General features: G+C 32.9%; 1 protein-coding gene across 6 annotated transcripts in view; it reads right to left on the bottom strand.

The window, feature by feature from the left end:
* Positions 1–16,246, bottom strand: part of KDM6A (lysine demethylase 6A) — a 182,531-nt gene that overhangs the window by 12,269 nt on the left and 154,016 nt on the right. For all 6 annotated transcript variants that reach the window (XM_075539642.1, XM_075539643.1, XM_075539645.1 and 3 more), the window contains 9 exons: positions 15,034–15,163; positions 13,997–14,102; positions 13,205–13,410; positions 12,558–12,622; positions 12,399–12,473; positions 11,600–11,748; positions 7,686–7,800; positions 3,800–3,987; positions 2,879–3,020 (listed from right to left, as the gene is read on the bottom strand). In XM_075539642.1, coding sequence (XP_075395757.1) covers positions 2,879–3,020; positions 3,800–3,987; positions 7,686–7,800; positions 11,600–11,748; positions 12,399–12,473; positions 12,558–12,622; positions 13,205–13,410; positions 13,997–14,102; positions 15,034–15,163 — 1,176 coding nt within the window. The remainder of the gene's footprint in view (positions 1–2,878; positions 3,021–3,799; positions 3,988–7,685; positions 7,801–11,599; positions 11,749–12,398; positions 12,474–12,557; positions 12,623–13,204; positions 13,411–13,996; positions 14,103–15,033; positions 15,164–16,246) is intronic.

Below are 16,246 nucleotides of genomic sequence, written 5' to 3'. Positions count from 1 at the left end.
TGTAGGTATGTACAGCCACTATGCAAATCAATTTGGTGATATCTAAAACAGATGGAAATTGAGCTACCATATGACCCAGCAATCTCCCCACTGGGCATATACCCAGAAGAGGCAAGAAACAAACCAGGGCCAGACATCTGTGCGCCAATGTTCATTGTAGCACAGTTCACAATCTCAAGGAGTTGGAAACAACCCAAATTTCCATCAACAGAAAAGTGGATCAGAAAACCGTGGTACATACATACATACAATGGAGTACTACGCATCACTAAAAAGCAGTGATGAACTTATGTAGCACATTGCCGCATGGGAAGAACTAGAGGAAATTAAGCTAAGCAAAGTAAGCCAAGCACACAAAGGCAAGTACAACATGAGTCAGCTGAGGTAAGCTTAAAAAAAAATGGACATAGGGAAAAAACTACTGTATGCAAACATTCCTGTAGTGAGGTGCCATACAAACATGGCAGGGGTCAGACCAAATGCAGGGATACATATGGTAGCCAACTAAAAAGGAGGGGGAAAAATGGGTAGCGGGGCAACAGGGCACTAACCCCTCTAAGATGACAAGGATGATGGGGGACTAGGGCTATAGAAAAGATGACCGAAGATGTTTGAATAAAACAAGAAAAGGTAGGGCAAAGAAAATAGTATGAGAATAACCTTTCCCACTTACCCCACCAAATCTATGAGCATGACCTTTAGCTCTTTTGATAATTTTAAGCCTGCCCTTTAAAACGTTCTCCACAAAGCAACCAGACTCATCTTCTTAAGGTTTAATTCAGAACACATCCATCTCTTGTCTAAAATCCTCTAATGGTGACCTGTAGTACTCAGTACATGTGTACACACACACACACACACACACACACACACACACACTTTTCAAAAACACCATGGGTAAAAAAATCCATTACTTTTAATGCCATTTTCCCAATTTTTGAAGGCCTCTTATATAGAAGTGTTTCCTACCAAGATCTAAATGTCTATGTGAAATTTTATTCCTCTTCCTTTTATTCCTCTTCCTTTTTAATTTACTTATCTGCCTGGGGTTTGTCTGATTTCACTAGAATTTAAGGTCCCACATGCCAAGATGATTATTTTCTATGCTAAGTCTAAGTTACTAAGGATTAACTAAAACAGTGGGTTTTCTATAGGTTATTTACAAATATTTGTTGAATAAGATTTATTCTGAATAAAGCTCAAATAATTTTTGGAGAATTGATTTAATTCTAATTTGTAAAGATGTCAAGAATTACAATGAAGCAATGAGAATGTTTAAATTGAGATGACCACAATTATTGATGTCATAGAATAGATTGCTGAATGAAGAGTTTCAATTACATGAAGTTAAAAATCCTTTCCAATTGTAAAATCTTAATATATTCAAAATGGTATGAGTCACTTTCAATCTACATAGCTGGATTTTATTGGCTAAGTGATGTAAAATCATGGGTGATGTTTAATAGACTAGAAAGGACAGAAGATACATTTTTTATCCCCTTTATATCAGTGATCTGAATTAGAATCTAGTTTATGCCTATTTCCAATTCAGTGAACATCTTTGAGGATTTCTGAAATTTTCTTTCAAAAGTAGTATGGCGCAGGCAATTCAGACCAAAGTATCCAAAGTAAATGGAGAGATTACCCAGCAGTCTCGCCACAATTCCCAGTTATATTAATACATAGTAATGGTATCCAGGACTACTGAACTTGTTAAAGAATATCTGTAATATTTGGATGATTTGCTTTTTTATCCCCTTGTTTCCCCCAATAAGAGTCGATAAACAGTGGAAACTATAAAGGACTATGCTATAATAATAATAATTCATAGCCATGTTACCATAGCCACACAAATTGTTTTAATAACATTTTAAATTTAAGTTGGAAATAATTTTAACAAACCAGGATTACTCTCAGAAGACAGTATGAAAATATTGATCAAATTAATAATCCTGCAGAATACGTAACATAAATACTCTTTTAACAAAGACAAAGACAAACTTATTTTATCAGTGAGTCTAAAACAGTTTTATCAGTGAGTCAAAAGTGCAATTTGGAAGAGATTGATTCTGTAAAAGATATTACTAAAATAAATTTGGGAAATACTATATACCATAACCCTTTCTCCTTCATGTGGGAAACACATTAACATATACACTCTCTAGACCTTTATCACTTCCCTAAACCCACCCCCCAAAAAACCTTGAAATTTAGAAATTCTTCATTTTTCCTATTTCTTTGACCAAAATTCTCCGGCAGAAAAGAGTTTAGGAAAAATAAAAGAAAGAAAAGAGGTTAGGAAAATTACTATATAGGACTGCTCGAAGATATTCCTTCTAAATAATTTACAAAATAGCTACAACAGAAACTGTGATAACAAATGAGAAACTTGAATAGTTATAGTCAAATTACGTTAGTATATAAGAATTTGTAAAACTGGTCTAAGTATTTAGTTGCTAAGGAAAGGGACAATTATAAGCTGGATGATTTAATTAAATAAACAAAATTCTTATTTTTAGTCAAATTTCTCTATTGTCAATTTCTCTATCAGCAATTATTTTGTGATGCTATTCTCTCCCTGTTATTATAGCCACCTTTTCAGTGTTAATCCTGAAGTTCTCCTGAGAAATCAGGTGGCACACAGAGTAGTGGGGAAACACAGCTGTGTTTGGAATCATTTGTGCCATTGTTCCTCTTTATTCTTTTAGAAGGGGGAAAATTTACTATGTGGATTCTTGTATTACATTTTTCTAAGATTTTGGGATGATTTTATTTTAATGTTAGCATAATTCTATGTGAGTAAAAAATAAAGTATTGAATAGTTAACCTCCCCCTCTTCTCCAAAACAGGGACTATAGCAGTTTGAGAAAGCACTTACTTAATCATTTCAAAAAGCTTTGGATCTGAGACCTTGATATTTCGTGCCATATTCCAGGAAAGATGAACCATAGGTACTATTGACTTCACACTTTGCAATTTGTTCCATTCGTACCGTTCCACCGCCAATTTATATTGGCAAGCTAGGGGGAAAAAAAACCAAAACATATATACATATATATATAAATAAAGCAACCCAAAAGACATGAAGATAACCATTATCACCATGTCTTAGGTGATAAACGCAACACCAATTTGGAAAACCTCAAATCTCCATAAAAATAATTTTTATGTTTAATGATGTAGTGATGATAGTAGCGATCATGTAAAGAGCATTTAGATTCCAGGAACTGTGCTATTTTAATCTATTGTCTCATTAATCTTTATAATCACCGTATTAACTATTATCTCCACTCAATAGGGGAAGAAATTGAGGTTCAGAGAGATTAGATAACTTGCCCAAAGTAGTAAGAACCAAGTCCTGGTACTAATCCAGGTCTTTCTTGCTTCAAAAGCCCATATTCTTAGCCAGAATGTGTAGAATGTCTACAGGCAGGGTTAATTAAAAAAGATTTTGATATTGTAGGGCAGTTCATATGATCAGATAAAAGAAAAATATAAAAGAATGAATAATCACTCTAATTTTACCTATAAAGGGCTTCCTTTATAAAACAAGGCTTAGAACTCTAAAAAATTATTCAGATAACATTTCTAAGCATATCAATACATAAGTTTGTTTATTGCTGATATATATGATCTATGATTTCCATTGTCAACTTTAGTTTTTCTTACAACATATTAAGATTTTATGCCAGGAGACACTCTTCCAATTTTTAGTGAACAATTCCTAAGAAAAAAAGAATAGACACATCAGGTACAATCCTGCGTAAACTAAAAACCAAAAGCATATTCTTTAAAATACCTGTAAGTGGACCAACATTCCAAGCAATGTTGTTGCACCAGCCAATAGCTTGAACCCAATGTACAGTGCCTGCGTTTATCCAGACCAAATCCCCAGGTCGCTGAATAAACCTATATACTGGAACATTTGCTTCATAAAGATCTTCAAGATTAGGCCACCAAGAACCCATTAGGAAGTTCAAATTATTTCTGAAAAAAGAACAAGTGATCCAATGGATCAGATACTTTAATAAGCTCCTTATTAAGTTGGACAGTAATGTCAAAAGTATTTTATTTCATCAAAACTTAATTGTCTATGCAAAAAGAACCGCTATATTTAAAAGTGAATGAAATTAATCACAACTAGGTACAGCACAGCCTATCCAAAAAATCAGCATTACTACTTTAAATGGATTTTTCAAAGATCAAATGAAATCTAAATTTAAGTAATATTTATATATATTAACGTTTAATTTAATTTCAGTAAGCACTTTTAATAGAATCTTTATCCCTGGAGAACCTAGGAATCCCTAAAAGGTAAATGGTAGGTGTCATTAACATCAAGTCATTTAAATCCATAAACAGGAATACTATAGTCGATACACGGCAAGTACTAGCAATTACCCTCAATTTCTGAGGCAATGTAGTAGACAACTCATCTACTGCCGCTTTGAATTGTAAGCAGGAAGAAAGGGACAGAATGTCTATGTGTTGTTTGAATGATTAAAACAATGCTGCTGTAAAAACTAAATGAATAACCATACACATACCACCATACGATACTTTGGAAATGTTCTACAGATCATGAAAAATGTTGTTAGGTATTGCTGATTCAATTTTAGACTCAAAGTAAATCCTTGTAAGTAAAACTGCCCTATAGTGTTTTTTTCTACGCTATAATCTTTACAAGAGACTACCAGTTCTTCTTCCCAAGGAGCAGTTGGGTAGATTTGAACTGCCAACCCTTTGATAAGCAGCCACCAGAGCTCTTTACTCATAATATTATTAGCGTTTTAGTAATTTAAGATCTGGTTTCTTATAGTTTCTTAATGCATGTTAATAGAGCAGTGATTCTCAACCTTTCTAATGCCACGGCCCTTTAATACACAGTTCCTCATGTTGTGGTGACCCCCTAACCAGGAAATTATTTTCGTTGCTATTTCCTAACTGTAATTTTGCTACTTTTATAAATCAAGCGACCCCCCCCCCCAAAGCAGTCATGACCCACAGGTTGAGAACCGCTATTATGAAGCATTTTAGAAACTATGTTTATCTACATTACTTTTATGAAATTCAATTAATTACTTAAAATTTTATTTTATTGGGCAGAAGTTCCATAGTGGAAACGGCTCCTTCCTTAAAGTTTAAAAAATAACCTTTATTTATCAGTTTTGTTTTAAAGTATATGGTAAAGGTCACTTTAAAAATATTTTCCTAGATTCAATTTTTGCCTATATCAGGGCTTGTCAAACTATGGCCCATGGTACAAGTATAGCCTGTTGCCTGTTTTGTAAAATAAGGTTTTATTTGAACACTCTTCCTTTTTATGTATTATTTATGACTACAAAAGTCCTAGTGGCAAAGTGGACTACACATTGGACTGCTAACTAACTACAAGGTCAGCAGTGGGAGAAAGATGAGGCTTTCTAGCCCATTAATTACTAGTCTCAGAAATCTACATAGGCACGTCTACTCTGTCCTATGAGCTGAAATCAACTTGATAGTAGTGAATTTGAATTCTGTGCTACAATGATCAAGTTGGGACAGATATGGCCTGAAAAAAAAACCCAAAATATTTTAATTGACAGAAAGATGAAACCGTAGTAACTTATCTTTTTCTTTTACATTCATTTTACATTCTAAAAAATTCTAGGGTACTTTTGAGCTACGTACAGAACAGACAAACCATGATACCTAAATTCAAAGGGAGTAAGGACTGGATGACCACTTGTTATTAGTCTAAATACCTAGACGGATACCAGAAAAAGTTAACGTAAGTAAATATTACTTCTGTGGCTTGCCTACGTTTATGTATTCCTTAATACTAACAAATTTTTTATTACACCCAAGAACATCTGCCTATTTGAAAGCAAATACATGGTTATAAACAGAAATACCTTCCCAGGTTCACTCATGTATTATAACACGATTGAAGAAAACTTTCTATAAAAAACAAAGCCTAAATAATCACTAACTAAAAAAAAAAAAATCAAACTTATCCCCCAATGAAATCAAACATTGTTCATCATATATTCAAAAATATTTATTTTAAGACAGGTATTAGAGTTTGTAACTATAGAAATGGTTACTAGTAGACATAATGATCCTAATGTGAAACAAAATTACAGTGAAATCCTAAAGCAAGTACTATTTCTTTGACTTAGCTAAATTTATCTACTCCTTCAAACTAACTTGATATATTTCATTATACCCAAGGTCAAGCTTCTCGGCTATCATCTGCTTATTCGAATTATCTTTGTACCCAGGACATTTCCCTAGTCAGAAAGGAGAAAGCTAGCAACAGCCAATCACTACTCAAAACTAACAAACAAGGAACATTGTAGCATACTTGCAACAATATACTGTTTTCCCAACATTTAAGAACTACAAATCATTCTGCAGAGAATGACAGATTTCCACATGACAGTATTCTTTCTTTGATCTACTGGTTTTTTGGTTGGCAAAAATAAGTAAACATTAAAATAGACCAGTTTTATTAGTACATTCTAAGCTTTAAAATTCCACATCTATAAATATAATGTTAAATAGTAAAGACAATAAAAGGTGACCATCTGTTGGCATATAAGAAAATTTTGGATGAATAACTTAGTTTTTTTTATTTTAACAAAGATGAACTTCTTAACAAATGAAAATATTTAGTAAAGATCCTTTAAGCTCAAGTAGAATACTACATTTATGCATGTGGAATATGTGTCTAGTTTTCAAGTATATTCCTGATTTCTTCCCTTTTCTTTCCTCTAATTGGAGACATATAATATCCAATACAGATAATTTATGATTTTTGCATTTCTATAAAATATTTTTTCCAATCACTTTACTACAGTGGTTTTCAACCTTTCTAATGCTGCGACCCTTTAATATAGTTTCTCAAGTTCTGGTGACCCTCACCCCCCCCACCGAGCCCCAACCATAAAATTACTTTCATTGCTATTTCTTAACTGTGCTTTTGCTACTGTTATGAATCGGGCGACCCCTGTGGAAGGGCTGTTCAACACCCAAATGAGTCACAACCCACAGGTTGAGAACCACTGCTTTAATAACTGAAAATATTAGATGCTATCATAATGGAGCACCATTCAGGGGGGGAAAATGAGTAAAATTGTATGTAGACAAATAATTACATTTAAACTAATGAAAACAATTCCAAGGTACCCTTTAACAGAAGGCACAGAAGTAAAGCTTATTCCTAGATTCTTACACAAAGGACTTCCACTATGTCAGTTATTTCTTCTGGAGAAACCAAAATTGCAAGTAGATAATTTAATTCTATAAAATCTCTTTATAGAAAGACTTGTTAATGTAGTTTTAATAAGATTTTAAATCATGAGGATTTGGGAAAGGGTATTGTGTTGCAAGCTTAAGTTATTAACATTAAATATGCTCAGTTTTACGAGTCCTTCCACTCCTAAAACCCATTTATAATTAAGCAAATTTCTTGGAGTATATACTTTTCAAACAAATAAGTGTATGTATGCATCAAATTTTTTAACTGCTATAAACAACTCAAAGGTTCTATCCTTTAAATTCAGTTTCATAGCATTTAAAAAAGTATTTTTGATAACACAAAATAATAGCTCAGCAAACAAAAAATTTTAAGTTAATTTCTGCTAAATGGTAGTAAAACTTGACTAAGGAAGTTCTATTTGTTAAGTTGTTTAAAAGCCTACCTTTCACAAAAGTCATTCAGAACACCCCAGTAACCTTCAGGAACAACAAACCATTCACAGTCACCTGGGCCAATGTTTATATTAACTGAACAAAAGTTGTTGTTTTCTTGATGACCTAAAACATGAAAGAACAACATCTGGGTAATAATCATTCCATTAAAAAAAAGAGCTGATATAAATTTCATATTTCTTTCTTGTAAATGAATTTCCATTTCTCCCAAAGAATATTAGGTTATTGGTAAAGAGGCAAAAATTCTGGTTTAAAAATGTAGCTGCTACTGGAAGTGATGTCAGCAAAATGGTGGTGCAGGAAAGCTCTGGGGAGCCATCCCTCTCCAGAAAGACCAACAAAGTTGACAAAAAACTGTCAGACTCAATCTTATCAAAATGGTGCTCAATGGCTTTCTCTTTGGAAACTAGACACTCTTGGAACTAGACAACACATAGCAGTCAAGACACAAAACTCTTTTTGAACTGTTCACTTTAAATTAAATTTGATATTACTGCAATTAAAAAAAGATAAAAACTTCGCCCAATGCCAAGCAAGTCTTTTACATCTCTCTTAAAAAAAATGAGGCCTCAATTCTGTTTTTGCTGATCATATTTTTTAATTCTAACAGTTTTATTGACATAGAATTTACATGTCACACAATTAAATTGTTTAATCACATTACAAGAGTTTTGTAATCATAATAATCAACATAGGACATTTCCTTCTTTCTTGTACCCATTATTAGTATCTCTGCATTCTCCCCCAAGCTTCCCTGCCATAACCCTAAGAAACTATTAAACTAGTTATTGTCTAAGATTTACCTATTCCGGCTTTCATATACAAAAAAAAAATCATACAAAATCAAAAACAAAGCCAACAACTCTAACAAAAGAAAAAAAGCCTCAATCGAAAAGCAAGCATAAAATTATTAAAAACGAGAGCAAAATTAATATGGGTCAAAGGGAGAACAAATGATAAGGTGTTAAATTTTAACCTGACTACATCTGCATTAGACTACTCTGCCTGATAGCAAGACTGTTCACATTCCTGGTCCACGGTCACCAGGGTTTCAATCCACATGGGAACACTGCAAATAGATTTGGGGCTTTCTATGTTATCCAAACCTTTTGCAAGCCAGGTACTCAGACTTTAAGCTCTAATACAATTTCGTTCTCTGATGTTGCTTTAAAAAAGAAAAAGAAAAAACAATCCTAGGATCACACAGACTGGTATGCTTCTTCCGGCTAAACTTAGCTGACACCTTCCTTAGATAGCTGCTTTTTAAAGATACATCTTTAAGATCCCAGATGCTATTCTTTATAACCAGGCACCTGCTGTCTGCACCACACTTTGCTATAGTACCCCTTTACCTTCAGGGATCCCTTCATGAGAGCAAGTATCATGTAGGGACATGCCATTAAGTGCTAATTTTTCTTAGATAAGGACTATGATTAAGTGAAAAATCAAACTCCATTCATATTATCTAAAGTTTATATCTGAGTCTTTTCAGATGATGTGATCGTAGCATGATAGGAAATACTCCATGTGACGGGGTCTAAAATAGGTTTAGCACTAATTAACATTGGACCACATTATCGAAATAAAACTCTCTTATAAGGAGCAGAGTATTAGAATATAATTTATGATTGTGAAAAATTGTAATAAGCACCGCTAGCTTAATCTATAATCAGGAGCTCAAAATAATGTTTCCTGAAGTGAACTAATTAAACTATTTAACACTTCTACTATTGTATTGTCTAAAATGGTAGCTACTAGTCTTATGACTTTTGTACATTTTTAATTTGGCTAGTATGAACTGAGATGTATCTATAACGTACACAACTAGATCTCCACAATTGCGATGTAGTCAATTTGATTTCTGTGTATTTCATCAGAAGTCCATGTGCAGAGTCACCTATTGTGCTATTGAAAAAGAGGTATTTGCTATTAACAAGTCATTTAGGGTACTGAAAGGCTTTCCTTCCCCTGGCCTTACTCCACCCACTTCATTATGGTCGAATCCAGTTTGAGAAAGGAAACTCTTTTCAAGGCATATCTTAAGTGCCTTCTGACCTGTAGGTCTCAGGTTCTGACACTGTCTATGACAATGTTCTTCCTTTATAGTTTTCAGTGGCTAATTACGCTCATGTAGACAGCTTATTCCTTCATTATATTCTGTTCTTCATCTGGAAGCTCAAATGAAATATATTCACTTTGTGTGTCCTTGTTAGTATTAGAAATACTAGTGACATAGCTTCCAGTGTCATCAACACACAGGTCACCATAGTACAACAAATCGACAGATAAGTGGTGGGCCAGGATTGTAGATATTGCTAAGTATTTTAAGCACTGTCCAGTCAAATTTTATGTGACTCCAAATAAGCACCAAGAATATGGAATATTAGTTGTAATGAAATTTAAAGTCAAAAACCAATATAATTTATTTTAAAATGAAGAAAATGTTTTGAAGAATGAAAGAAGCTTGCTAACAGAGTTAGGCCTAGCTAACGGCTGTGAAATTCAAATTAGGTACCAAGATAAGTCTAATAATGTGTCCACATCAAGTGTTATAAAAATAAAATTTCTAATCTATTGATTAGAAAAAGTATTTTTTTAACTGAACCTTTTAACATACATTCATGTCACTCCATTGTGATATGAAATTACCAGAATCAGCAAAAAAATGCTGTTACCAAATCATAAACCTGTATCACACAAAAATATCAGTATGTGAAGCTATTGTTTCTCAGTGTATCCTTCACTCAAATGTAAATACTTCTGGAAATAATATTTCTATCTCTCTAAACCTTCCTGAGAGGAGTCTTGGTGGCACAGTGATTTATGAGCAGAGCTGCAGGTCAGGAGTTTGAATTCACCAGCTGCTCTGTAGGAGAAAGATAAAACTCTCTACTCCTGTAGAGTTAGTCCTGGAAATCCACAGAAGCAGTTGTACTTGGTCCTATAGGATTGCTATGAGCTGAAATGTGTAAGATGGTAATGAATTTTATTGTCTAACATTTTCTTGAGAGCATTTTGTGATCCTTCATTTATAGTATGTCCTAACAGCAAATTTTACGTCTTGGGGGAATTCAAATTATGCTCCTTTTAAATGTTCTTAAGAGTTTAAGAAACAGCAAAAAGAATCCGAAGGCATTAGAAGAGGGCTATAGGGCTGGCCAGTAGGGTAAGGTTTCTCAATGAAATTCTCCTAAGACAGCCCGCTCTTGAAGAATGAGCAGGTACATTGTTGTAAAGGGACAAAATTCCTTGATGTACCTTTCCTGGCATGTTCTTGATCAAAGAAACCCAAAATACCAGTCACTATAATTTTCTGAGAACTCTCTGCCTCATATTTAACTGGTTCAGCAGATTCCCCTCAGAATTCAATGATATGATTAAATCTTTGGTGGGGGGAAGGTACCCTTGAGAAACTAAGTCAAGTGTGTTACTGAGAGGCCGTATCTGCAGCAAAGAAAAGTCTAAACACATTTGATTTGTAATAAGCCCGTGCATGCATGAATTGGAACCCTAGTAGTAATACTTTTAGATGTATCCTAGTATTTTTCACTACAAATGTAGCATCAAAAAAGTTAAAAACTAAACACTATATCGCTCTGAAGTAGATTGGCTCAAAAACAGAATTTTAAGGCCAGAAACTATAATTTCCCCAAAATGCACCAATGACCTGACCTTTTCCAAGTTAAATTGCTACTAGTGTTTCAGAACTATTCTATTTAAAAAAGTAAAAAGTGAAGTGTGTGTGTGCCCTAATCTGAGCCTATGACTGCTTAATCTTATAACAGGCACATTTCTTTCAGCTTTAATCACTGCAAATGGTAACAATCTAGTTCTCTTTTCTCTTTCATATTTTGACTAATTTTGTATTTACACGGTACAAAATACATTGGCTCACAAAAACTACCTGGTGTTCTGCTCCCTGGAACTTTCATGTATAATTGAACTGTGTTCATGCCCAGTATGGTATGACCAACATGACTTAAAAGATTTCCTGCTGATACGACACGCACAAAGGCAGGAAGTTTAGTCAGTTCATGTAGCTGCAACTTCCACCTGCAATAGAACAGAACAAGACTGAAACTCTGTTGCAAATATTTGTGGAATTTAATAATTTCTTTAACAATCTTATATTCCAATCAGAAAAATAAATCTATGAATATTTTAGCAGTAAGAAGTAGTAGTAATGATTGGGAAAAAAAGCACAAAAATTATGAACCCAGGAAATTAAAGGAAATAATTGATTTTCTATTTTTGTAGTTGTATCTTATAATTATAAATATAATTTTATGTTTGTGCAATTAACAAAAGGGCACTCCTGATTTTAAAAAGTATAAAACAATCTTCTAAACCAAAGTCCACCACTGTTAAGTAAATTCCAACTCAAACTGACTGTCTGGGACAGTGCTGCTCAATAGTTTTCAAGGGTGCAAATCTTTACAGAAGCAGATTGTGTCACTTTTATATTGTGGAGTGGTTTGTGGGTTCAAAAAGTCAACCTTCCAGTGAGCAGCCCAACCCTTCACCTATTGTACCAAAGAAGCTAACAGAAAAATCTAGCGATAGTAATTTATTCGTGTCCTCTTAGAAAATTAAAAAATACATGACAAGAAATGAAATTGAAGAGGAAACTGTACACAGTTCCCTATACTGCAAGGGATACCTCTTTGTATTAGGTTTTCAGAAATAATACTATAAGACCTTACTTTTTGTCATCAGATAGGTCAATGTTGGTCCCAAACTTTATGGTTTTAAAGGGTCCTTTTCTCCTTCGTCCAGGACTTTGGAAAAAGAGATACAGAGAGAATATTTAAAACATATCTTTCAAAACAGAACATACTAAGTGAACATTAAAAATTACTTACTTATCTGAAGATGTAGATTCATTATCAGAATGATCTTTATGGTGACTTCTTTTCTCGTTTTCCTCCTATAGATTAAGCAAAAATCAATGAAGCTTAATGTCCCACAACAGGGTACCCTTATATTGTAACACCCCCCCCCCAAAAAAATAACATCTAAGTTACTGTATGTGTCTTTGACATTGACCTGTCAGAGAAAATACAAATGAGAAAACATAGGACAACTATATTGTAAATGTGTGGTTTAGTTTATTCCTCTAAATCAGTGGTTCTCAATCAATGATTTCACCTCCCAGTATTTGGCAATGTTGAGTTATTTTGATCATTACACTGAGTGGAGATGTGCTACTGGATAGAGGACAGAGATACTACTAAATAACCTATGATACACAAGACAATCCTCATCAACAAAAAATTATCCAACCCAAAATGTCACCAGATAGTTCTTCTTAGCCATAACTGTATTTTGTCCATAACAATTTTTAATCAACTTACAGGACTGTTTAAATATGAGTTAGCTTTAAAAAGTATGTAAAAATTATTTTACATAATAAAATAATCATCTTTACAAACGTAATGTGCCCTTTTTATACTTCAAAATAAAATAATATTTAAAATATTGAAATAATCTTCAGCAAGTAACTACTTACTCTCAATGATTCCTGGAATGAGGAAGCCTGGTACTGTGCATATTTAGCAATTGTAGTATGAGATCTATTACTTTCACAATGCCAAATTTTCTTTGTTCCAGTGGGATCCCAGTTTTCATCTGTGGGCTGCAACAACTGTGTTCTCACTTCCACCATATGTTCATTGTTAGCTTCTACCAATGTTTTGGTAGAGAAAAGTCCCAGATCTTTAGATATAAATAAATGTAATTAATATACACAATTTCATTTGTAATAGTAGTCTTAAAGTGCTTTTTAATTCAGTGAGAGTCATTGCATGGTGCTTTATTCAGTTTCTCTAAAAACAAAGCAGGGACTCTATAAATCCTGACCTGTGGAATGGCAGGTTTGCACAATCATACACCAAAGCCTTAGACCTAATTGTCACGTCACCCCAACATCAAAGGGTCCAGGAACTAAGTTTCACTTACTTAATTTCTGTAGATGCCAGGAAATACCCAGAGAGTCATAGTACTTAGAAGTGTTTGCTCACGTTTTATACTAAAATTTTAAAAAATAGTTAACAAAAACCGTAATTCTATAATTAGGCAAAAAGGAGCTAGTTTAAAACTATAATGAAATCACCAGTAACCAATAATATTATTGTATAGTTACATTATGAATAAAATACATATACATTTAGAGCCAGCAAATATTAAAATACAAACACATAAAGAATCATAATCCAAATGAATTGCTGCCAGTGTTTAGAAGTTAAAAGACAGTAAAAGAAACATACCAACCTTTTAAAAATTTCCCTAATGTAAAGCTTACCTAACTTAAGAGCTCCAGCAAGGCCACGTATTACCGTAACAGGGTTGTTTGGATTTGTACAAAATTGATGTAATGGAGGGAAGAATGCATCACGCTTATTTTCCAACTGTGAAATGAAAATTTGTAATTATAGCTTAGGAAAAGGGAGCGTTTACTTAAATATAATGTCAAATTCATTGTTTATTGCCGTTTAAATAAATAATGCATCCTTTATACTACTGCTATTCCTACTGTTAAACTTTTTACTCTTATGCCCTTTGATCCTAATTGCAATTAGATAGCAATTACATAAATTTGTCTACTTTATTTTAAACAAAACATGGGAGAAATAAAATCTAACTTCAAAGCCAAAGCGATTTAAAAAATATATATATATATATATATATATATATATATATATATATATATATATATATATATATATATATATAAATGAAATCAGGCTGAAGAAAACCCCAGAAGACAAACGCTTATTTTGTATATTTTCCCTCAAAGATCCACTTAAAAGATTCTAACCTAATGCCTTCTCTACATATTATGAAATCAGGAAATATTAGTAGGTCAAATTGCTATCTCCAAAACCAAACTCCACTGTCATTTCATACGTGAAAGATTGTAATTTTACAGATTAACACTTTTCTCAATTAGAATAGAAGTGAAGGTACGTGGGGGAAATGATAATAGGAAGGCCAATCTCGGAGTAAGAGAAATAAATGTTGATTCTCCTCTATCAAATGTCTAAATTTCTATATGGTGAAAATAATACCTACTCTTATGTTACTTTTAAGTGATACATCACATCATACATTCTCAAAAATCCTTTTGTTATAGATGAAAAAAGAATGAATGTCCACACATCTATTAGTTGGTCGAATGCAGAATTAGAATCCACCTTAAAGTTAAAGGTTTAGTTAACTTCTTCCCTTCAAAAAATTATATTGATGTTAATAATTTTAATGTTTGCTAAAGGTGTATGTATTAAAGAAGGATCATCTAAAACTGAGTACAAACACTGGTTTGATTCAATTCAGACTCACATAAATACTTGGTGTAGGTGGATTCAACTTGTCCTTTGGCAAGGGAGGGTATGGTGAAGATGGTGGTCTTGGAGGTGGGCATTTATCCAACAAAATGCTACTATTAGACAAGCCATTTTTGCCTAGATTCCTTTAAAAAAGGGAGAGAATAAATTAGCTAAATATTTAATAAAACTGATTCTTGAATTAGTTCCTAAATATGAGGCATCTGTAAAACCAAAACCAATCTATGAGATCTGGGACTATCAGAATAATAATTTGTAGCAAATATTTCCATTATTCACCATTGAAGAAAAACAATACAAAAGCTAATAAGCCATGTAGATTACTGACAATATTCGACATTTCCTATAATTTTCTAATTTTTCTTCACAAATTCCAATGTTCTCTCAGTCATCAGATTCTTTCTACTGAATGTTAAAATAACCAGACTAAAACAGATCTAATAATAGTCCCTTCTCTCAATGCCCACAGTCTTACAGATGCTTAAATTTGGGTGCCGTATCTAACATGTGATCTTTTACAGTATATTTTAATACTTGGCATATATCTTTGAATTTTTCAAAATATTAAAAATTTACAATCTAATTAAATCCATATGCACTGAAAAACAAATTCTATATATTTTCAGTCATACTTAGTTTAAGAGTAGAATGTATATAATTTATTATGAAGCTTATTTATATGATATTGTGAATGGCTATTTAATCTTATATTGATTTGATGATAATCCTTGTATTGTTTCTTTGCCAGTCTCTGACAGGTATTTTCAACTTGTTAAATGTGGAAGTTTCATGGAATTTTTCAGTTATTACCAATTCTTTTACCTAAATTTTAAATACCATGTCTATCTTTAAATTTAAGAGTCATTCATGTTTTATAGCGAGAGGTAGAAAACTAGGTTTGGGTAGAATTTACTTAACCTTTAACCTTAAATTTTTCATTTAATGAACATTTTCACATTTTATTTTTTCTTTTTTTTTGTTTGTTTTTTTTCCACATTTTATTTTTTCAAAAACAACACAAAACTCCATTTTTAAGCCTACTGCACTCCTTTGAGACCGTTTGCAAACTCTCAAGAAAATGATATGCGCATGATTCTATTTAGTGTAACATCACATTTGCTCAACTGAATTTCAAACACTTGACTACTGTACCTATCAGGCACTATAGAATAATGTATAATTGATGAAAAAGCTGTGTCTGCTACTGT

The sequence above is a fragment of the Tenrec ecaudatus genome, chromosome X (assembly GCF_050624435.1).
Source record: "Tenrec ecaudatus isolate mTenEca1 chromosome X, mTenEca1.hap1, whole genome shotgun sequence".
In the NCBI taxonomy this organism is placed as follows: domain Eukaryota; kingdom Metazoa; phylum Chordata; class Mammalia; order Afrosoricida; family Tenrecidae; genus Tenrec; species Tenrec ecaudatus.
Note: the sequence above shows the minus strand (reverse complement) of the source record. Positions and strands in the feature narration are given on the sequence as shown.